General features: G+C 40.9%; 1 protein-coding gene across 1 annotated transcript in view; it reads left to right on the top strand.

Moving 5' to 3' along the window:
* The window catches only part of epha5 (EPH receptor A5), a 67,106-nt gene that overhangs the window by 10,925 nt on the left and 32,087 nt on the right, over positions 1 to 24,094 (top strand). Inside the window, 4 exon segments of the mRNA XM_029444126.1 lie at positions 3,467 to 4,187; positions 20,155 to 20,310; positions 20,836 to 20,906; positions 20,908 to 21,175. Of these exon segments, the coding sequence (XP_029299986.1) occupies positions 3,467 to 4,187; positions 20,155 to 20,310; positions 20,836 to 20,906; positions 20,908 to 21,175 (1,216 nt within the window).

Below are 24,094 nucleotides of genomic sequence, written 5' to 3'. Positions count from 1 at the left end.
GCGTTCAACAACGCACCCCAGCATAACACAGTGAGCTCTTAAGGAATACTACTTATAACTTATATCAATGTAAACCAGCGTGCTGCCGATATTTTGTATACGCCATATTTTTGTATACGTTATGCATTCGTTGGGTATTCGTCTGATACATTTTGTATTAGTAAGTGATACTCTATCAATAGGTTAGACATGCGTATCTGTATATGTTCACTTTTCCGATCCGATGAAAAGTTGGACGTATTTGGTGTCTGACAAATTTTCGTATGCGCCGGCATATGTTTTGTCATACAGATATGTGTGACAGGGCCTTTAGTGAGGTGGGCACACTGAAGCTTTTAATATCACATTTTTTTAACTAATTGATGGTTAATCGCTTTACAAAATCATTGAGAGACAAAGAGGCTCCGTATAACTAGGTGTACTGTAAAATGAACAGCCAAAGTTTATGTATGAAATGTAGACTATTAGTGCATACTTTTGTTTCTACAGGGCCTACATTAGCGTGGGTGGTCCTGACTCCATAGTGTTAGTATGTTGCCCGCTGCTAAGCTTTGTCTTTGACCCCCGAACGCCCCTACCCACTGAATACAATAGTTGTAGAGATCCAATGGAATAAGCACTTGATCGTCCAATAAAGTAGCGCATAGCTGCAAACCCAAGCTCAAAGTTATCACAATCCCTTCTTTCTGCCCGTGTCTACTGTACCAAATCAGTCTTTTTCTCCATATATAATAGGCCTTTGTTTTATACTTAAAGTGACCTTAGACACATTTTCTGCTTTTTAAGTTATCATTATGAAGTACATTTTGATTGCATTTTGTCATGGCTATGGAATAATGACTCTATCTGCATTTAGATTGGATCCCTAATAAGCCTCACTTTCAATATTCAGTACTGTCTGCAATCGGGTACGATCTCCAGTGAAAGATAAAGGCTTGGTTTACGAAACAAAGGAAGTGCATCAACCATTGCACAACGTACAGGAAAGAGGATTGCACAAGTAACTGGAAAGCTGAATGCAGCATGTCCTGTGTTGTTAGTAGTTGCTCGGCTCTGAGGAAAAAGGAACGTGATCCAGGTTCTCTTTGCAACAGCGGAGAAAGAAATAATAACACTTGGAAATCAAACAAATTTAATAAACAATTTTTTTATTTAAAGAAGTCTAATTTCTAGTTGTGCTTTACAAGGAAATGCATCAACTGATTTTAAGGATATCATTTCATGGAATGTTTTTTAAAGCTTTAAAGGTGTGAAACCTCTGATTAGTTCTTACTTAATGGTAGTGTGTGTGTTCCAGTGCTCTTTTCAAAGGGTATTTACTTTCCAATTTACAACCTGTTTCCTCATTGTTTGATGACTCAGTTGAAAGAGTTAGCAAGTGTCATGTCAATTAACATTAGTAATCAAACACTGTTAATACAGTAGAGCTGCACAGTGGGGGGGGGGGTTAGTGTTAGGAGGGGGTTCCCAGTGGAAACAATGGCAACCTGTGTGCGTGCAAAGCTCAGAGCAGGCTGGTGGATCTGTGTGATCTAACCAGTAAGAGGCTTAATGTCTGCTCTGGGACTGACTGGGCTGCACTCAGATAGGGACACAGATCTGTCTGTGCATCTACAGTGTACTTGTGAGGACCCTCGTTAACATAATGCATTTACTGTAACCCTAAGCTATGTCTAACCTTTACTCTTAAACTGAGTGTTAAACATCAAACAGCCATTTAAAGAATGTGAAATGGCCTCAAATTGGACCTCTCAAAGATACAAACGCACACTATAATCATATCAACATGGAGGCATGTGCATTTAACAACGCATGATGTCTACACTTGCCTTCATTCATTCACAAATGATTCAGTAACTGAATAATAAATACTAAGAAAAGAGGCAGACTAAAGTAGGGAGGAATGGAAAAAGACAGATGGAGAACAAGACAGAAGGTTTTTAAACAACGGTTACAGCTAGGATTGATTAATATGGGCTATTAAGCTCTAACACCAGATCATAGTCTGGTCCCTGTGGCCATATTACAGTGACATGATGGAGCGCCTGTATTAGCCATGGGAGAGTGCTAGTGATGCAGATAATAGCCACGTCCCAGGAGACCTGCAGATGGAATTAATGCTGCTGTCTGACACACACACACACACAGGCAGGGATGCAGATGCTCACGCACACACAAGCTTGAACACTGACGGAATCATTTACATACATGCACACACGCACACACACACAGGAACGGATGCTTAAACTTTACAGAGGTATAGCTATACATTACGCAAAGATGAACACACCTTTAAGTGCACATTAAAAAACAAAATTGCTGACAAGAACTCCACCCCTTTTTATGGTAAACGCATATATATACTATAACACTATCTCATTATATTCTGTCTGTTGCAATAGGAGGAAACGAGGTGGAAGGGATGAGGATTATTCCGCTATCTATACCTAGACACACTCACACACACACTCTAATTTCCTTGCCACTTTTAAGCCATTGAACAAGGTTTATGTTGCTCATTTTTACTACATTCCCATGGTTCTGAATTCTCTATGCATCTATTTATCATTCAAAATATTCTTATACTAGCGTAGATATGATAGCAAACCCCCATGTTCAGAAATACTAAAAACACATTGTTCTTCAAAATCTTCTTAACAAAAGTTCTCAAACGTTAAATGTTCAATTTAAATGTTGTCTAAACAGCCGAACAATAATAAAATGTTCTGTTTTTGCTCAGCAGTGGTGGAACGTAGAATTTTTTAGGAACTCGTACTTTACTTGAGTATTTCCATTTCCACAAAAGGGACATTCCCTCTCAAATATATTCTTTCAAATTAATGTTTAAAAGAAAGAGGTAAAATTATGTGTTTCAAAACAATTGCAGAAAAAGGCGAAATTATGAATACAGATGTATGTATGTATGTATGTATGTATGTATCAGAACTTTGTTTTTTCTTCTTCGCTTCCCAATAATAATTTCAAGACCCCTCAAATATATCTTCTTGCCCTTTTGTAGGGGCCAGACCCCTAGGTTGGGAAGCACGGGACTAAACTATCCTAGTGTGTGTATATAAAGTAGTTACAACTATCTCTACCTTGGCCAGCTATCGTATACGGCCAAATGTTGCCTACACATTGATACCTCAGTATTATTATCTAATATTGTCACACATAATATCAGTCACAGAGGAAGATTTACGGTAGAAAGAGTGCTTTTACTTTTTATACTTTAAGTGCTTTTGGAATGTTACTTTACTTTTACTCTTCATGCTGCCGTGTTGGTACTTTTACTTTTAGCAAAGAAACTGAATATTTCGTCCACCTCTGTCTGTCAGAGCCAAAACATAATGAGCTTTGATACCCAGCTGTACTTTGTTATCAAAGGGAAGTGATTCTAAATTAGTTTAGTTATTCTCCTTCTCCTTTTGCATCTTCAATAATCTCCCTCTGTTCTCTGCCTTAGTGGGAGGAGATCGGGGAAGTAGACGAGGACTACGCTCCCATCCACACCTACCAAGTGTGCCGGGTGATGGAGCAGAACCAGAACAATTGGCTTCACACCAACTGGATCCTGACCGAGGGCGCCCAGCGGGTCTTCATTGAGCTCAAGTTCACCCTGAGAGACTGCAACAGCCTGCCCGGGGGGGTCGGGACCTGCAAAGAGACGTTTAACATGTATTACTACGAAACGGACGGGGGCGATGAGGATATGGAGGACGGAGAGATGAGTGATGGAACGGGGATGACTGAGGAAGAGGACAGGGCGATGAAGGAGAGCAGATACTTCAAAATTGACACCATAGCAGCTGATGAGAGCTTCACCGAGCTGGACCTGGGGGACCGCGTGATGAAGCTCAACACAGAAGTCCGCGATTTAGGTCCCTTGACCCAGAAGGGCTTCTACCTGGCGTTTCAGGATTTGGGGGCCTGTATTGCTCTGGTCTCGGTGCGCATTTTCTACAAACGCTGCCCATTTCTGGTGAAGAGTTTGGCCGAGTTTCCAGACACCATCCCGGGCTCCGAGGCCTCGCAGCTGGTGGAGGTAGTGGGCCACTGCGTGAATAACTCCCTGCCTTTGTATGAGCCTCCCAGGATGCATTGCAGCACGGAGGGAGAATGGCTGGTGCCGATCGGGAAGTGTGTGTGCCAGCCGGGATTTGAGGAAATCAACGGATCCTGTCAGGGTAAGAGTGGAAAATGTGTGTGCGTAATATTCATAAAACACTTGGTTTATTAATTTAAATTGATTAAAAAAAAAAATGTGATAATAATTTTGATAATCAGTTCATCATTTATCAAATAAAAGTGCCAAACAAATTCTTAAATGTGAGAATTTGCTTCTCTTGTTTAAATCATCGTCCAGGGTTGACATTTTCGGTCTATTTGGGTCTGCGGGTGCACGTGTGTGTGTGCGTGTTTGCTTCTGGTTGCAATCTTTATGCTGTTTGTTTATTTTTATATCCATGCACATGTTTGTTTTTAGTATTGTGTGTTTTGAGTGTGTGCACAGATCAGTTCTATTCTTTTACTAAGTGCGTTTCTTGCTGTGTGTGTGTGTGTGTGTGTGTGTGTGTGTGTGTGTGTGTGTGTGTGTGTGTGTGTGTGTGTGCGTGTGTGTTTCTCCCTAGCTTAGTTGAGGGTATTCCCCAGAGCCGTGCAGCACTTTGCTGCACTCATGCAGCCGTTGTTCTGCTCTGACTCGAGCCCAAACATCCCCACCACCGACCTTAACTGCCATTTCCACAGGCACCCAGGGCCTCTCTGTTTTTCTCTCCTTCACTCCTCTCCAATCTTCATCTTCGCTGTCTTTTAAATTACTCAATTTTCAGTCTTGCACACTAGACTCTACTTGAACAACCGAGAGAAGCTCTGAGTGGCGTGGCGATATTTCAGAAAAAAATCCAGAGAACAGTTATTACAGCAGCATGAAGCTGTTTGGTAAAGAACATTGAAATGTGTGATTATTTGGTAGCACTCGAGTGTTTCATCTCTTCACACAATGCCATACCAATCAAGTGTCAGTCTCAGGCAATGAACTAAAAGATTGGTCTCAGATGCTCAACTGCAAATAGCCAACTCTTGAACAGTACATGCAGAGATTGATCTTTTATCATTTGCTTTTATCATTTGCACATGTGTATGAGCGAGTGTGCATGTGCAGTATAACAAATTTGAATTCTATAAACCTACTCCATTGCACAAACAATTCCTTGTCCTCTTCAGTTTCAGTTGCTCAATGTTGTTTTGTAGTTTAAGTGAATGTCCAACTAGTCATGGCTCAAGTATTAATACACCAGATATGCTATGAAATTCCGGGGCCACAAAGCCTGTATGACTGCATCGACTGTAAGAGGAGGCTGGTTGGTTCACGGAGCATTTCGCTATTCAGATTTTCCATTGAATTCATCACACAATGCCTCCAGAAGTAAATCATAATCTTTTAGAAGCAGCGCCTCTCTTCTTGACTATCGGTTCCTTATAATCAAATGGTAAAACATAGTAGCTGTGTAACAAAGTGAGCACCATCTCTGGCTTAACTTCGTCAGACATGGAGTCTCTGTGGGGAGATCATTAGGAAATAGCTGTCAGTGTGCCACTGGCCTGCCCGGAGTCATACTGCCACAGACTGTACAGTCACACGGACCAGATCTCAGGCTGACAGGGATAAAAGAAAAAAGAAAAAGTAATACGCAAGAGCTCATTCTGTACTGTGTATATCAGTGCTGCGAAGCAACAGGTTGTAGTCATTAGTATTAAAAAAAAACTACATTTGTGCAGTTTAGGAAACATCTTTGAGGGTGTTATGTATTGCACCACTGGATGATCAATGTACTCAAAAGGGATATGATGTAAGAATAAAAATGAATTACACATAATATTCAGAATTAAACTACATATTTAAACTATTTTTTACATATAATAGTTTAATTAAAAAATAATGCAATATTATGATATTTTGAGCTTTTGCACTTTCCGCATTATTAGCCATGTGCTAATAATGGGCTACATCCACACTGATATTTTCTCAATTTAAAGCGCATAACTTTTGTTACGTTTACGCCTAGCGTCCACACTACTTTACCGTTTTAATACCCGTAAACCGAGACGATTGAAAGGGATGCTGACGCCATTTTAGTTTGAAAACTCTGGGATTGCATTTTAGTCTGAACCGGCAGAAACGGAGACCTTTGAAAACGATGAAGACGTTTGCTGCTTGATTGGGTCTTTTCAGCCACAACGTATCCTTCCCAGATTGGTCACGCCCCTATCACGTGACACTTTCCCGTAAGAAAAGAAACATCAGCCTTGACTACGGGACTCCTAGTGGTTAATTCAACATTCACAGGCTTTTCTGACTGTTGTTTATGCTAGCAGCTGTTGAACATTTTATAATGCTACTACTGCCTACATGCACAGGCAGAAAGCTATTATTCAAGCATTATTGTCACGTTAATGCTCATGATACAAAACAGTACTGTAGACTGCGTCACAGATCTACTGGCACTCAGTCGGTTGGTCGGAACACCCAACACCTTGGTCCAGACTGAAATATCTCAACAACCATTAGATGGATTGGCATTCCCCCCTCAGAGCATGAATCCTCATGGGTTTGGTGATCTCCAGAGTTTTGCTCAACCACCAGCTGGGTTGACATTTCCGGTTCAGACTGAAATATCGCTATCTCTTACATCATCTAAATACTTTTACTTTGATACAGGTATTCATGTCTCCCTCAAGATACATTCTAATGGCTTTGCTGATACTTTAACGTGTCATCTATTGCCATCATCAGGTTCGAATTTATAATTGTCAAATACTTTTGTTTATGACCAAGTACCTGCAAAGTTAATGACATTCAAAACAGCTGTGCTTTGGGTTTACTTCTAATTAGCAAATATTACCATGCTAGCACGCTAAACTAAAATGGTGACTATGGTAAATCTGATAAACTTTGGCATGGTGTCACTGTGAGCTTTAGCATGCTAACTTTAGCATTAACTAATGTGTGCACAGAGGCCTCACCGCTGGCATGGCTGTAGACTTTTAGTCTCGTTATTCTTAAGAGTACGGTTCTTTGATGTAAATGGAACATACTTTGATGGTGCCAACATTCATACATTATTTACTTTACATCAGCTGCATTGCTCCGGCAGCATGTCAGCGCTGTGTGCAATGCCTCTGTACACTGCGGTGCAGTTATAGAAGTATGTGTTTTTAGTCGCTCTACAAACTATTAAATCAAGCAAAGAAATGCACAGTTTTATAAAAGTATATATTTTAAGTATATATTTAGTATGTTTTCCCTTTTTAAAAATGTGGATATATTATTAACAATATAATCTGCATACTTTGCGTACGTATCAGGGAGGATATCATTTTCCACTTTATAATTTTCTTGTGGGCATATGATGCTAAGTACATTCACAAGGTTCAAAAGCACATATAGCTAGTTGATACGTGTTTCCACTCTTCTATAGATAAAAAGATAGAAGTGTTTTCTTGTCTTTGTGAAGCTGGTGTGTCGACAGCAGCAAAGACTATAACAGTATTTTTGTTTGATGAGACAAAAACACAGCTTTGTCTTTTCTGGTGTAGACCGACCAAGCTTAAAAGAGACGGGACACAAAGTGGCATTCCCTTTTGTGCCCTTATTGGCGGAGGGGTGTGAGGGTGTTATTTTGTGGCACTGTGATAAAAACCTGAACCTGCTGCCATGTATTGCAAGAAGCTGACGGTACGCCGCATGGCCGGTTTCCACTGTCCTGTTGCAACAGAACAAAGTTGCGGAAGGTTTAACTGATTTCCATTTTTTAATGAGTTTCAGAGTGTTTTGCATACCACGAAGATGAAGTTGTGTGATATGCAAATGTTTTTCCATTGGTTAAACGTTTTAGAATAAAAACATCTCCGGTGCTCACAGTAAAATGGATTGATTTTTATTTTTTTTGTATCATGCTCCAGCAAAAGGAAGTAAACAAACTTGACAGTAGGAAGATCTTTACAAGATGATATTTTTATTTCTTACAGTTTCGTATGCAGAAGAGACTGATGGTCTTTGAAAGTGTCTACAGAGAGAAACATGGCAGGATTTCCTCTCTCCCTCAGCTTTGTAACCAAATGTGTTTACTGCTTGAGCAAAATACTTTCATGTGCATTTCACTCACTCTTAATTAAGTGTTGGAGTCTGTTTTTGAGACCTTAAAGAGTGCCTGGACTCCATATTTGTTTGGGGGTGGTTGTCTTTCAGATGTGAAGGTTCTGAACATCTGCCGATGTGGATGTGAGAACCTGCACTGGGTTTTTAATTTCCACTGTTTCTTTCAAAAGGGTAGAGCTGTTTAAAAAAAGACATTCAGCATTGTTAATAACCACATTTTCTATCCTACTCAGCCTTTTCAGTTAGTGTTTGTAGATTGTGAATCAGCAGGTTGAAGGTCAGTACAATGGGAGAGAAAATGTGTAAGTCTGTGTGTGTGCTGGCTGTATTGGCTGCTTGTGCTACCTAGTAGAGCATGATTTAACGCAGCTTTTGTGAATGTAGGACAGGACTCGTTACGGACAGCTCTTTGTCCTTTTCTTCCTGTCATTCTCACATCTCTAGTGCTTAGTCTCATTCGCTTTCTGTCTACACCTCTCTGTTGCTCCTTTGGCCATCTTTTGCACTCTTTCTTTCCCTTTTCCCTCTCTTTCTTTCTTTCTTGCTTTCTCTCACTTTCTCTTTATGTGACTGCCTATCATTCATTGCCTCTCCATCCCTCCCTATTTCTCTCCCTCTTTATTACTGCCACCTACATCAGCACTCTCCTGTCTTTTACACTCTTGGCAATGCCTCTCATTCCTCTTGCCTCTCCTTCCCCCCCCCCCCCCCCCTTAAATGTCTCTCAATCTTTCTCCATCAACAATCCAATTCTGTCTTATTCGCCCTCCCCATCATTCTCTCATACACACACATACACACAAGTACATCTGTATTTATGGAAAATATTCTGCCACAATACACCAGCACCATGTAAGGGGTTTCCTTTGTGCACATTGTGCACTGTACAGTAACATCTGTACAGGAATGCTTCGTTGGATCTGTTTTGATATTAGTTACTATTGTCCAATGTCTTTGTTTTGGATTATTAAATGTTTTCTTTATTTGTGTTTTTCTTATTTATTCGTATGACATCATAGGATTAACATGATCATCTATTTCCGTAGTATTTGTTAATTTTCATCAGAGTAGCAGGAGTGAAAGACACAGAAAGTAACTGTATTTACATATAAACCGTGTGGTTGTCCTGTCTCGTTTTACCAGAGATGTATGATTGTGTGTCAGATGACATCTACAGATATTGTATGTAGTTGTGTGAGATGTAAAGATGTAGGCACAACTTTAGCTGGGATAATTGGTGATAGCCTGCAGCACTGTCAGCCCAGAGAGACTGAAGAGAGGGGATGGGGGAGCAGGGGAGTGACTTCATGGGTAGATGGATGGATGGATGGATGGATAGAGGGAAAGATTGGAGGATTACAGAGAGGAGAAGTGATGGCAAAACAAGCAGACACGAGATAAATTGAAGGTTTCTCACCACAGGGTATGAGGGCAGAGACTCAGAGAGATGGATGAGTGTTGTTTCAGTGGTGATTGCGATAAAGGAAGGATAACTGAGGATGGAAGTGGGCAGATGGATGAGAAGGAGAGGGGGGGATTGTAGATTGAGTTCAGCCTCGCAGATGTGATTTTAGGCTGAGCGAATACGAGAAGGAATGTGGGAATAATGGCTGAATGAAGCATTGGAGTAATGTTAGAATTGAATATAGAGTTCATTGAATAAAAGCTAAATGGTTTGGATCATATTCAAGACATGACTTTTGCGAAATTAGTGACTTTGAGTTTTTTCTCGGAATATTACCCCCCTCCCCAGGCTCCGTATTTAGTATTTATTTATTTAACTACAAGGCCTTAATACACCGCCATCTATTACATAGTTAATAATATTTTCTTGATGGTAGTCAGGTTTGTCAGAACCAATGTGACAGATTGCTGGGTTTCTTGTAAAATGGGCACGTAAAGGATATGATGGAAATGTGGTTTAAAAATAATGTTGCTGTAATGGAATAAGGACTGAAACAAATGTTGAAATGATAGATTAAAGACTGAAATTAGGGTTCCTTGATTAATTAGAAAAGGGCATATGAGCCGAGTGAAATGCTGTTATGATGGTTAAGGAGCTAAGTGACATACTGGAACGATGGAAAAAGTGCTGAATGTCATGTTGTGGAGATGAAATAAAGGTTGAATGGAATCCTGGGATTGACGGCTCTGTGATGTTCGGATTCAGGCTACAATGAATTCAAGTGACAAAAGAAAACTTGGAGGTATAAGATGGGCAGCGAAGTCGGGGGAAGAGAGGAGGGGAAGTTGGGGGAGGGTAGGAGTAGGCAGAGAAGAAGAAGAAAAACAGATGACAGAAGCTGAGGAATAGAAATGAAAACGAGGACGACTGATGGTATCATCAATTAAAAGAATTGTATGGAACGTTGAACTGCCGCTCACTGGTAGAATATTAATACCGCAGATTATTTCGTTCCACGAGTGTCTCCTATCTGTGTCATGGGTAGAGCTGGATTTCCCTTGGCAATACTTTGTTTCAGTGTCAGGGCTCCCCTGATGTTCCTCGGTGTTTGCCTGCCTGTCAGACGTCACGGCAGCATATGTCAAACTCGATCTGGTCATGGTGGTGGTGCTGCCATCAGAAACTCTCTCCCTGGCGGAGTAATGTGCTTTCTGACTTCTCCCTCGAGGGAATTATGGGATAGCGAACGAGCGGCTCACCCTTGCAATGTGGGGCTTGTGGTTGATGGTGACAAGGGTATTACAGTAGCTTGCATAACAGAGATACACACACGATCGCGGAGGCTTCTGCCAATTCAAAATGATTACCCATATGTGCTGATAAGGACCAGCGCCTCCTTGCTCCAGGTTGCTTCATTCATAGTACTTTGTTAGTTATTTATTATAGACGGAGATCCAAATAGGATCGAAATATTGTCAGACTTTTATGGCATCGAGTAGAGTGTAGGTGTTACCTGACGTGCCTATAATTACAAGACATAGTCATGGGTAAACGAAGACGTCTTCTAGTAATACAGAACCAAAAGAAAACAAATCAGTTTGTTTTCATTTACCACGTATTTAAAATAAATAAAAATATATCACTATCATCTATCTTTGTGTTAGCAAATCAATATTAGCCCTAGATGGAAGCCTAAAGTTGTCGAAGCTGTTGATCAGAACTCGCTGAACCTGAATGGCATCTCAAGTCAGATATTTGCTCCCCTGTATCTATTGCAATGTGTTTTTTACATTTTAGCATTTGAGTTATCAGTATTCAGAAAGCCTTACTCATCCCCGAGACGCTCAAGAGACAGAACAGCATGGTGAATGATAGCGCAAAAATCTGCAAGTGGCAGGAAGCCTTTTTGATTCCATCATCTCCTGAAATATGAATCGACTGGATCTATTGCAGAAAGAGCCGACATTCATCTTTTGAGATCCTGTTCAATTGGAAGCTGCTGCTGGCTTTTTCACTACATCTCTCTCTCTCTCTACATCTCTCTCTCTCTCTACATCTCTCTCTCTCTCTCTCTCTCTCTCTCTCTCTCTCTCTCTCTCTCTCTCTCTCTCTCTCTGTCTCTGTCTCTGTCTCTGTCTCTCTCTCTGTCTCTGTCTCTCTCTCTCTCTCTCTACTCTCTCTCTCTCTCTCTCTCTGTCTCTGTCTCTGTCTCTGTCTCTCTCTCTGTCTCTCTCTCTCTCTCTCTACATCTCTCTCTCTCGTCTCTCTCTCTCTGTCTCTGTCTCTGTCCTGTCTCTCTCTCTGTCTCTCTCTGTCTCTCTCGTCTCTCTGTCTCTCTCTGTCTCTGTCTCTCTTCTCTCTCTCTGTCTCCTCTCTCTGCTCTGTGTCTTCTCTGTCTGTCTGTCTGTCTCTCTCTCTCTGTCTCCCTGTCTCTCTCTGTGTCTGTCTCTCTCTCTGTCTCTCTCTTCTGTCTCTCTCTTCTGTCTCTCTCTCTCTCTCTGTCTCTCTCTCTCTCTCTCTGTGTCTGTCTCTCTGTCTGTCTGTCTGTCTGTCTCTCTCTCTCTCTCTCTCTCTCTCTCTCTCTCTCTCTCTCTCTCTCTCTCTCTCTCTCTCTCTCCATCACTCCATCATCTCAACGTGGTGATGCTGTCATGACAACTAAAGTGCTTCCTGAGTGCTTGTTGGGTAAACTGACTTTCCCAGAAGTGCTTCCTCCCTTTTTACCCTTCCCCCTGCTAACGGGCACACATATTCACATGTTTCTGTTATACTTGTGAGGACCCTACCTGACACAGCCAAGCCCCTTTCTCTAGCCATAACCAACATAACTAGGCGCTTAACCCCATTTTCCCTAAAGTCAATCTTACCCTAAACTTAATTCTAACACTTATCCCAAGTCTACACCCTCAAACACCTCTTTGAAGAAATGTGGGCCAGCCACATTGTCCTCTAAAAGATGTAAGCACACAGTCACACACATTCCTGCAGTCGGTGAAATATTAATAAAATGCTTCATTGAGCAGAGCCATCTTCTTTCCATGAAAGCCCGGTTGTCTCCAGAGTCCCAGTCAGCGGTGGCTTGTAGGACTGGTTAGACTGGTAGTAGTGGACACTTCTGATGCATTTAGGTCAGGCGACGAGTTTCTCAATGGTACGGTTTTACAGCAGTTATACATCAACATTTATTTCCCCTTGAACCCTCTTTAGATGTGTGGAAAGAGTGATGGCGAAGGTGAAATGCACGCAGACTTGGATTGAGATGAAGCAGAATTTTTGTATCTCAATGCTCAATGTTTTTGATTCTGCAGATATTGAAATTTGCAAAACTCTGCATATTTACATATATTGTCTACATGTTTTGACATGTATTTACAAATTCCAACTCTGACATTGTGCTTTCTAGGGCTGCAATGACTAGAATAATAATAATGGATTCATCATTAAAGTGATTGTTCATGCCAGAATGACAGAAAAGGCTGCAGCTATGCTCTCAAATATGAAGATTTCCTGCTGGGGGGGAATATATATAATGTAAATGTCTCTAAATGAACGCGTACCTTTCACCCGTATGTCTGACCTGCCAGCCCTCCACCTTCATCACATGTCTCAGGAGTAATGTAATGGCCCTGAGATCCTGACCCTTGTTCACCTACTCTGTGGGTGCTTGCAATTTGTGTTGTTGGCCCATTGCTGGAATTGCATTTATCAAGTAAATGATTGATGTTCAAAAGCTTTTGTCACCAGCTTGACCTCCTTTTGTGTGTCGGCTTTTGGCCTGAGAATAAATGGGTGCTGAACAATGACCTCCTCTGCCACCCAACAGACAGGAAAACCCCATTGACTTTATTGTATATTGTTATGGTATTATCATCTGGCTTTGTTTGTGTTCACATGGGCAGATACACATGCTGAGGCGGGCACACAAACGCAGTAATACAACAATGATGCATGAAGGTATGACACCATCATTCATGCTCACTCACACACACACACACACGCACACGCACACACACTGTGTTTATGTTCCTTTAGGCCAGTAGCTCGCTGTGGGACAAATGCAGGAAGAGGATATTTACTGTGTTTCCTTGCCTGCTTTATTGGTTCACAATACTATCTGTGAACAACATTAGGATTGTATTGAGATTCAGTCGTACCATTTTCGTGTTTCTTCTGTCAAAGTTCACTTTAATGTTAATACTGCTGAATCTGTGTACAGTTGGAAGGGTGACGGGGAAAGGTGGACATATAAGTGTATGTCACTGTACAACAAATAGTGTGAGCCATTTGGCTTTTTGTTCTTATTCTGTCTGAAATTCTTTGTGGTGGAACGTAACTAATTTCCCTTGGTATGTCCATTTTATTCTAATTTATACTTCGACTCTAAGTAACACAAGGATATATTCTCCACATTTCATGGACAATTATATCTGCACTTACACTGCATATATCACACAAGCTACAACAAGTTCATAATATGACGCATTACTTTTGATTAGACTACCCAACAGGATACATTAGATGGGTCAAATTAGCTCCACTTCCACATTAGCTTCTACAATAAAATGCTGCTTACATGTTATTGACTAAGTATCTAAAAGATGGGATTCAGATCAACTACAAAATGTAATTGTTTCTTTTCTGGCCCGTGTTTCACCCTTCCACAAGTTTCTCCGTAATCCTGCTGACAAACAAACCAACCCTAACCAAATAATAACCTCCTTGGTGGAGCTAATAATACACAATATTAGTATTGAATGAGTATTGAAACATTTTGCTATTGCTACTTTTGTGTAAAAGCTTGTCCAAAACTGCAGATTATTTTCTAGTTTCTACATCTTAAAGCCTGTTTCAGTTGATAAACTATCCAACTGGGACTAGTCATGTCTTCAGAAGGTTTGTGAATATTGTTCCTTGATCCTGTGATTTGAATTACTTCCACCAAGAAGGTTGTGTTTTCTGCTCGGTTTGTTGGCTCGTTTGTCTATTTGTCAGCAGGATTATAGAGAAACTACTGGCCTGAAACTTGGTGGGAGGGTGTAGTATGGGCCAAGAGAGAACCCATTCAAATTATAGCAGATCCGAATCAAAGGGAGGCTACGCGCATTATTTTTCAATTATGGAAAGGGCCATGGTGGAGGTGTGTCCTTCTAGTTATAGTTGTGTGTAAGGAATGTATTTTAATATTTAGATCCTTACTGTGTCTACGTCCATATAAATGAATTGAAATCCAATGTTCTGTTGATGCACAGTATGAGGCCCTTTACTTTAACTTCTCTTTTAAACCCTCTCCCCCCTTTCGAGTGTCTCGCTCTCTCTGCCTTAATCGCTTACTCCCTCTAATCTCACCAAATGACAGCAGTCATATAAATCAACATGTTTACAATGAAACGTTTCCAATTAAAGAGGACGCTCGTTAAGAAGCATCAACGGACACCACTGGATCCTTAATTGCCTGGGATGCCAGTGTGTGATGCATATTAATTGTGTATTAACCTCACACACAAAAACCCACACACACACACATGCATAGAGGCACATTAAGTGTGTATTGCATATTAATTACCTATTACCCTTTGTGCTGTGCTTTAAGAGCTGCGTGGCATCAGAAAGACAGCTTGCCCAAGGGCAACACACATGCACACGCACTACCACCACCAACGTCGTCTATTCCCATTGCATTCACAATGAGAAATGAGCCATTTCAGTCAGCCAGCCATGACCATAACTAATCTCACCACAGCACGTGTGTGCGTGTCTGTGTGTGTTTGTGCTCGGATATGAAGATGTATGTGTGAGTGGGTGTGTCTCTTGAAGACAATTTAACAAGTAAAGCACCTGATCCAAAGATCTAACAGACCGCCTGTCCTTGCATCTGGAGACGTTTCACTCAAGGACATCTAACGAGATCAATTATGAAGAGATGATTAAATTAAAAGAAGAAAGTAGTCTCTGAAAAAATTCACCTAAACAAATATTAAATAAGTAAAAAGGTGCAGCCTTTAAAGTTGGGATGTATGGTACTGTGGTGTGGTTAAAAAAAATTTCTAAATATATTTGCCATTTTACTAAAAACATACAAATACAAATATTTAGCAAAATTGGAACTTCGCCATCAAGATGTCATACTTGACCATATTTGCTCCACGTAGTTTGTATTTATTTATTATCTCACAGTACCAAGGCTAAAGGCCCTGTCACACATATCCGTATGACAGAGAAAATTTGTCAGAGTCCAACTTTTCATCGGATCGGAAAAGTGAACATATACAGTTCAACCTATTGATAGCGCATCACTTCCTAATACAAAATGTATCAGACGAATGCATAAGATATACAAAAATATGGCGTATACAAAATATCGGCAGCACGCTGGTTTACGTTGATATAAGGTATAAGTAGTATTCGTTAAGAGCTCACTGTGTTACGCTGGTGTGCGTTGTTGAACACTGATGTTTTGAGCATGTTCAAAATTACCGGACGTACCCGACGTGTGCTTCATAAGATATGCAGACGTTACGTGGCGTTAGACATTTGTGAATACGTAGTAGAATACTTACCTACGTACTTACCTACGTGACTACGTTAGAGGTACGTTAGATATAGGCTACGTCGGCTGACGATGAATCCTACAGCCAATGTATTGATAACGAGTGGATACCCTATTCCGACCCTATGTTAAGATTATGCCTGACGACGGAGTAACTTATTAAACGTGTTTCTACAGTACAGCTAGCGTTCAGCATGTTAGCCGTTCTCCAGCATCAGCATGACGTGAACCAGATGGCACTTTTCCAGCTCTGTTGGCCAGACGCTCTGACACTTTTTAAATAAGTAAGTGATAAGCTATCAATGTTTGACATGCGTATAATAATTTGTTATGTATGCGTCAGCTACAACACCGCTGTGGAAAAGTTGGACGTATTTGGACTCTGACACATTTTTAGCTAATTTTCATATACGCCGGCATGTTTCTGCCATACGGAGCTGTGTATGTCTGGCGTGTTTGGCGTAACGTCTGCGTCCTTCAAACGATCACAACATACCCTTAATTTCTATCAACCTATTGCCGATATTTCGTATGCGCCGGCATAAGTTTCTGTCATACGGATATGTGTGACAGGGCCTTAACATGCTGATGTGTAAGCATGCAGAAAATGAATGAAGTTATGGGATCACCAAAATGAATACCATCCATAGAGCCACGCTAGTAACATGGCTAACATTTACAATAAATTGTCAAGATTGAAACTCAAAAAGATTTAGTTTCTTCAAATCACTGCACTTAAGTCTGTCATTTGTAGTAGCGTCCCGTTTGTGGTAGTAGTGTACCGTTTAAATGAAAGCACCAATCACTAAGTCACGTGGACAGTAATCCAGTTCCCACTTAAGTGGCATTTAGTCAACTTGCATTTTTTTCTCTCTTGTCCTGACAGCCACACCATGGACTTTAAGGCCACCCTTCAGCTCTCAGATTCCACACTGAACATGCATGTTCTCATTCACTCTCTATGGCATTTTAATCACTTCATCCCAGTTTCAGCCTTCAGCTAGCTGCCCTGACCTTCATGTCCCTTTTGGCCTCTGTGTGGTAAATCCTTAGACGCATAATTAAGCAAAAACAGTCAAAAGTGGATCCAGATATAACTACTGTATGTAGCTGTATGCACTAATGCCGTCATGTCATATCTAACAATTTCCACACGTGTTCATTTTTCATGTAGAGCATGGATAATCTATTTACCCTAAATGAAAATGAGCTAGAATTAATGATAACAAATACCTTAACATCTACACTGTTGGTGCGTATTAGTCGACTGGAATTGACTTCTTTTTTTTCACACCAATTTGCATATTTTAATTGCAAATGTTTATATCATTTTCATGATCATTTGCAGCTTCCAGAGGAAATGCATGCATTATTTTAATTTTAATCAAAAATCCATCATATAACCTTTGACACCAAATTATAAGCAAATCTCTATCTATGCAAATGTCTTCATGTATCTCTCTGTCTCTTTATTATGCAGTAACATGTTTCAGCCAACAAATGCAGTTTTTTATGTTGGTATATACAGTAAATGCCACAGGGAAGTTTACATGTTTACAATTCCATTGTCTTAAGAGTCTCAGTATCATATAGTGAGTATTGTCTGATATATGTTCCAAGTGTGTGTGGAATGAATATTAAGTAGTTATCCTGTGCTGTGACAGCAACAGACAAAGATATCTACAAAAACTCAACTTGGTCAACATGAAATCCAAAGTAAGCAGCCATCATAGTAGCACTCAGTCAAACAGTATGCTGTGGGCACAGACAGGTGATCTTTAGGGAGTGCTGCACAGGCACACCACAGGAGGTGAGAGCTTAGCACCAAAATTAAATAAATATAAATATAAATAATTATACTGGCATGATATCGGAAGAAACTATCTCAAATTATTAAAATGTTCAAAGGAGTTTTGTACTTTCAGTACTTTTATCATGCTGCTTTTTATCTACTCCTCTTCACAGTACTTCAGTCTGTGCAGTGTACATGTCTGCCTGTCTATGTGAAACGAGCTTCCACCCCATTTTTTATTGATTTGGCCACAGGGGGTTTTGGAGGATGAAGTCAAGGAGAGTTGCACACCAGACTACGGCAATAAATCCGTATGCAACCATAAATGCGTGCGTGGCAACGGGCTAAGGCAGACAAAGGATCAGGTGTGTCCTACTGCCCTGAATGCTGCAGCCTTCCTCTCACACACAGACGCGCACACACACGCGTAGAAGGTGATAAGGTTGTACATCATTATAGGCTGCAACAAAGTAAATGGAAATCCAAAACAAAAATACTGTTTGAATCCATTTTTTTACAAAAAATTTAACTGCAGAAAGAATCATTTAGACCATGTTTTCGCATCTGAATAAAATAACCCCTAAAGGCATACATTATTGTCTGTGCTCTGTTGAGCATGAATTATGTCATCAGTATTACTATCTGCTCATTCAAAACTAGGCCAGCTTCACAAATGCCTAGACATCTTGTGCCTCAACTCAAAATTAGGGTATGTGTGGCAACATGCATGCCAAGTACACGAGGCTCCTTTTGTGTGTGTGTGTGTGTGTGTGTGTGTGTGTGTGTGTGTGTGTGTGTGTGTGTGTGTGTGTGTGTGTGTGTGTGTGTGTGTGTGTGTGTGTGTGTGTGTGTGTGTGTGTGTGTGTGTGTGTGTGTGGCAGAGGTGAGACACAGAGCGATCCAGGGCAGAGGGAGAATTTTTCAGGCCTAATGTTCCATGACAAAGGACCAAGGTTCCATCAAGGGGAATCAGAGCCATTGCCGCGTCTGAAACGAACACACACACATGCACACAAACACACAAATCTCCCCACTCCTCCTTTGTCTTATCCTCTTTCCTCTTTCCTCTCCCCGTCTCCCCTCGTAAACTTGGCTATCTTCTTCCTTTCCTCTCTCCCCCCATCTTTTCCTTTTTACCTTCCCCTTCTTTCTCCTCCTTTATTCTTTCTCCTCCCGTCTTCTTACCTGAAGTTTAATTATGTAGTTGTTAATCCCAGTTGCAGCCTGAATGGGCTTTACAGCAACCACATTTAGAAACAACATCTCCTAACCTTTAAGCCCTTAGAGGACAAATACAGATGAAACATCTCCTCTCTTTTGTTCTATACTCCTCCTTCCTCTCGTGAAACATTAATGTGTCAGTGACTGTGTATGGACTCGGTAATCTTTGGAACTCTTCTTAACAAACGTATCATTATTTTTCATCCTTTATTGCATGTGTCTATTTGTGTGTGTCCGGGTGCAACGGCAACAATCAGGAAGCAAATAATGCAGTGATAAATCAGTGATAAGTTGGCTTGAGGGCGCAGCCATGGTGACAGAGGTTGATTATGTATTCTTGATAACAATCTGAGTGTGTCACCACGCTGTCTATCTGCCTCACTTAGATCAGCAGTCTTGAGTGTATGTTAGTGTGGGAGGAAGATAGATTATGTCTGTGTCTGTGCTTGATTGTATACGTTTCCCATATGGGGCCGGGTGGGGACAATAATGTGCAGCAGATGCACACGATTCTTAAGCAGGAGATGGTTACTGAATTGAAAACTGACTATGAATAAGAAGGGAAGCCCCACAATAGGCAAAATAATAGTATTTTTTTGGTTAAGATAATAAAACATGAAGACAAGAGCAGGGTTTCACAGGTTGGACAAAATAAATAATCCCTAGAGGGAAATAAGAAGAAATCTGACTTCAAAAGGAACAAAGAAGAAATACAAATGTGACGGCGCCAACTAGTCGACAGATGCTTCTTTTAATTTCAACACTGGAACTGGAGTAGCATCTCTGATGAGGAACCTCAAAACACCCACAACCACTCTGGGAAATTGTTCCACCGTTTTGATGCTGACCTCCTTTTTTTCTTTTTCAAAAGAACTAACCATGTTGTCCTGCTTTTTCTCTCCCTTTTTTTCCCCTCTCTCCCCATGACTCCCTTCCCTTTCCTATTTGTACATCTCTTCTTATCATCTCATCTCTTCATTATCCAACCCCAAAAACCCCACGACGCCCCTCCCCTCCTCGTCTTTCAGTCTGTAAAGTGGGGTTTTACCGCTCGCTGCTGGAGTCCTTGGCCTGCAGTAAATGTCCACCCCACAGTGTGGCCAAGCAGACAGGAGCCACTGCCTGCAGTTGTGAGGATGGATACTATAAGATTGACTCCGACCCTCCCAATATGGCCTGCACACGTAAGGATATAGCACCTTTTTTATATTTTCACATGCTCACTTTCACTTCTGATTTTACTACTCGTGTTCACTAGTGTTGTACTTTTATTCTTGGATGTAATGATGCTGTATTGAGATCTAAGTTTTAAAGGGGAAAAAACAGATATCCAAATACATTTGGGTCTCTGAGGATCTGCACCCACGGCTTGAGCTCTACATTTTCAAAGGTGCACCATAATTCTCTCTCAAACCAATCAAAACAGACTGGGCTTTATCAGAAGGCTCGCTAAAGCTACAGGCGCTTAAACGGAGCGTTTCAGACAGTACATACAGACGGACTGTATGAGAAGAATAATGTGTTTAGTTTTTTTTAACACGACAGCATGTAAAAATGTTCTAGTAGAAATACAAATATATGTATGAACCGGAAAACTGGCATCATATGTCCCCTTTAAAAGTCAGCTGTTTTACTTTTCAAGATGTTGCTGTATGACATCTTTCTTCTTCTTCCTCTTCTTCTTCTTCTTCTTCTTCTTCTTTGCTCAGGCCCTCCCTCAGCTCCACGCAATGCCATCTCCAATGTCAACGAGACCAGCGTCTTCCTTGAGTGGTCCTGTTCCTATGGAAACAGGTGGCAGGAAGGATGTGCACTACAACATCCTGTGCAGACAGGTCTTGCCAGAAGGAAGAGGCTTGGAAGAATGCGGCCCCAATGTGCGTTTTTTGCCACGACGTGTCAGCCTGTCAAACACCTCGGTCATGGTGGCCGACCTGCAGTCACACACCAACTACAGCTTCCTGCTGGAGGCCGTCAACGGCGTGTCAGAGCTGGCCAAAGAGCATGCGAAGCAGTATGTGTCACTCAATGTGACAACCAATCAGGCAGGTATGTTGCGGCAGATCTGACACATATTTCAATAATGGCCTTTTGTTCCCCCAATCACAGCCTCCCCATGAGTTCTCCAAACAACACGACAGCTGTACCTTCCCCCCCCTCCCCCCCCACCAGTATTCAAACTGAATTTTCTCACACAAATCATCACCATTTGTCATGTCATTGAGACTTCCACAGACCAACCTGCATGTCAGATTCTTGCCGTGAATTTCTGGGTTTAATAACAAAGACGCCAGATGATCAAATTCTAACAGTATTTGTGATGAAAATCTGTCGCTGTATTAATTTGTGTTTCTCGTGCGCCATCCCTTCAGTGAATGAGGCAACATTGCACAGTGGAAAGCTTCTTTGTTTTTGCTTTTGTATCCAGATTTGTCATTGAAGACCATGACCGTAATGTTTTGCACTTGTAGCTGCTGGGAATATTCGATCATCTGCGATGCCAGAGCAGTTTAGAAAATCTGTGTGACCATAAAGTATGCTTAAGAAAAGCACTTAACCAACAACACTAAAGTGTGCGGCGCAGTGGCCAAACATAAAACACCACTCTAATTGTAGACAATGAAAGAATCCAGCTACTCCCCATAGCTGTAAATATTTGAGGTTTTGCTGGCTGCTCTTTTTAAATGGGGATTAAAATTCATATGAGTTTTGGGAGCCCGTTTTTATGTTTACGGGAAGTGCTCGTGTAGTTTATTTTATTAGCATGTAATGAAATAGTAGCACACGGCATAATGAAATGAGAAAAATACAAGATAAATGCTTTCCTTCCCAAGGCTTCCATCTGTGGAAAGAAAAAAAAACAATTGTGAAGGACTGTGTTTGTTCCTGTCTGTTGAACAAATGCTTCATTGGCAGTCAAGTGATGGTAAGTAGTAATAGCAGTAGGATGGATGTGTGTAGGAGAGAGAAGGCGAGAGAGAGAGGCAGATGGTTGTCTGACAGTCGAGAGTACTGACGGCCCTCTAACTGTGTTGTCAATGTAGCTGTCAGCAGACTGAGTGGATTACACCAGACTACAGAACCCACATTCAGTTTATTAGAGTTGGAGCTAGATTAAAGTTAGCCTGTCACTGGACCAAATAGAGATTAGGGATTACAGATTAGATTACACATGGCTGCCAAAGACACAGACAGAAAAAAATCCTGACTACACAGGAGAATATCTGCATCCACGTGAAAACGCAAAAACCTAATTTAAGCGCTGCCAAGGCCAGTGGGCTGGTTCGACCACACACACAGGCACACACACACACACACACACACACAAGTCTTGCGATGTTGGTTGCTGGGTCTATGTCATGGTATTGTTGGATAATGTAGCAGGGAAATGCGTAGCGCATTCTGACACATCTGTTCCTCAGTATAATGGAATAGTAACTGCACATGTATGTGTAATCATGTAAAAAGTCCCGTTTACAAAGTTAGAATCAGCACTATTTTGGCCACGTCCTCTATCGCAAAAAATCGTTGCCTCATTTGTGACGCCTCACATAGGAGATAACGGCACACACACAAAAACTCCCCGTCGAGTTTCTGAAAATCTTCACCCTGGCAGGAGTTTTGCAAATGCTCCGTTTTCAGTGATCTAAAAAGCCGTTACAGTAGTTGAATTGTGCAGTAGCATGCTTGGCTAACAACTTCACTTTTGTCACACAATTTTAACAGTCAGCCATTGTCTTTGTGATGATGCCCGGGTGGCTGAATAAAGGTGGGAAATGGTCAATATGGGCTGTAATTCCAAAAGTTTTCCTTAGAGAATATAATGGCAATTGATTAAAAATGTTATGGTCCATATTTTTTAATCATGTTGTTGTAGGAATATATAATAAAGCAAATACATAATTGACGATAATACATAAAGATAAGATTGGCAGACTGACAGATTTTTAACAGCTGAACCAACAGTGATGCTAAACTGTTCCAAATATCTGGAATACAGATTACAGAACATCATGTGCAAACATATGTGCTGACATGCAAATGTTTAGAGTGCTCAGTTTGGCTATTTACTATAAAAAAAATAAAAATAAAGACTACTACATATTTCTCACCTGTGATATTACATATCAGTTAAATGAACAGATGCTTTAGATATGATTTATAAACTTTATATGAATATTAAATAATGTAATTATTGTGTCCTCTTCTAAATCAATTGTTCCCAACGTCACAATATATTGTAAGTGTGGTTGTTAACAAGATTTTAAAAAAGAGGCGGGAAAACTTTTATTTTATTTCAAATGTTTTACTTGTTTTCTTGTGCAATACCAGCAAATGTTACACCTTTTTAAGACGTCCATGCAATCACAAGTAGTAACTGATTATTGTTCAGGGGTCTATGGCACTTAAACTACACTAAATGTACCTGATCTGACCCTATGATCATGGCAATCAGATGCATTCTTTCATAGTCTCTTGACACCAAGCAGAAGAACATTAATAAACTGACTTCATACTGCACCACTGACCATATCTAGCATCTTTCACGGATGTTGCTAGAAGGTTCTGCTGCACCTTTAACCACCCAACCGTGATGTCAAGGTGTACACACATCACTGCAGCGAGGCGCGGACTTCCACCATCAGAAGTCTTTTGTATTGTTAACAATAATCCTGGAGCATTACTTGTAATGAACACAGATGTAATTACCCAATGAGGGCTTTGATGAGCATTGTAAACATCTGTGAGAGTAAAAGGTTAAAAAAACAAGATAGCGAGACTGAAGCAGTCTTCAGTCGGCGGGGACACTCAGAGACTGAGAGGAAGAGCTGGAGGATCTGCCGTTTGATGTGTGGGAAGTGTCTCACTACATAAGGGATCCGTGAAATAGGTGATTTCATAGTGTCCCTGTGAAGCCCTGCTGAATAATAAAGTGTTGGTACTCGTGAGGAGGAGAGGTGAAAGGCA

The sequence above is a fragment of the Cottoperca gobio genome, chromosome 12 (assembly GCF_900634415.1).
Source record: "Cottoperca gobio chromosome 12, fCotGob3.1, whole genome shotgun sequence".
Classification (NCBI taxonomy): Eukaryota; Metazoa; Chordata; class Actinopteri; order Perciformes; family Bovichtidae; genus Cottoperca; species Cottoperca gobio.
The sequence above is the reverse complement of the archived record's forward strand: the minus strand, read 5'-3'. Positions and strand labels throughout refer to the sequence as shown.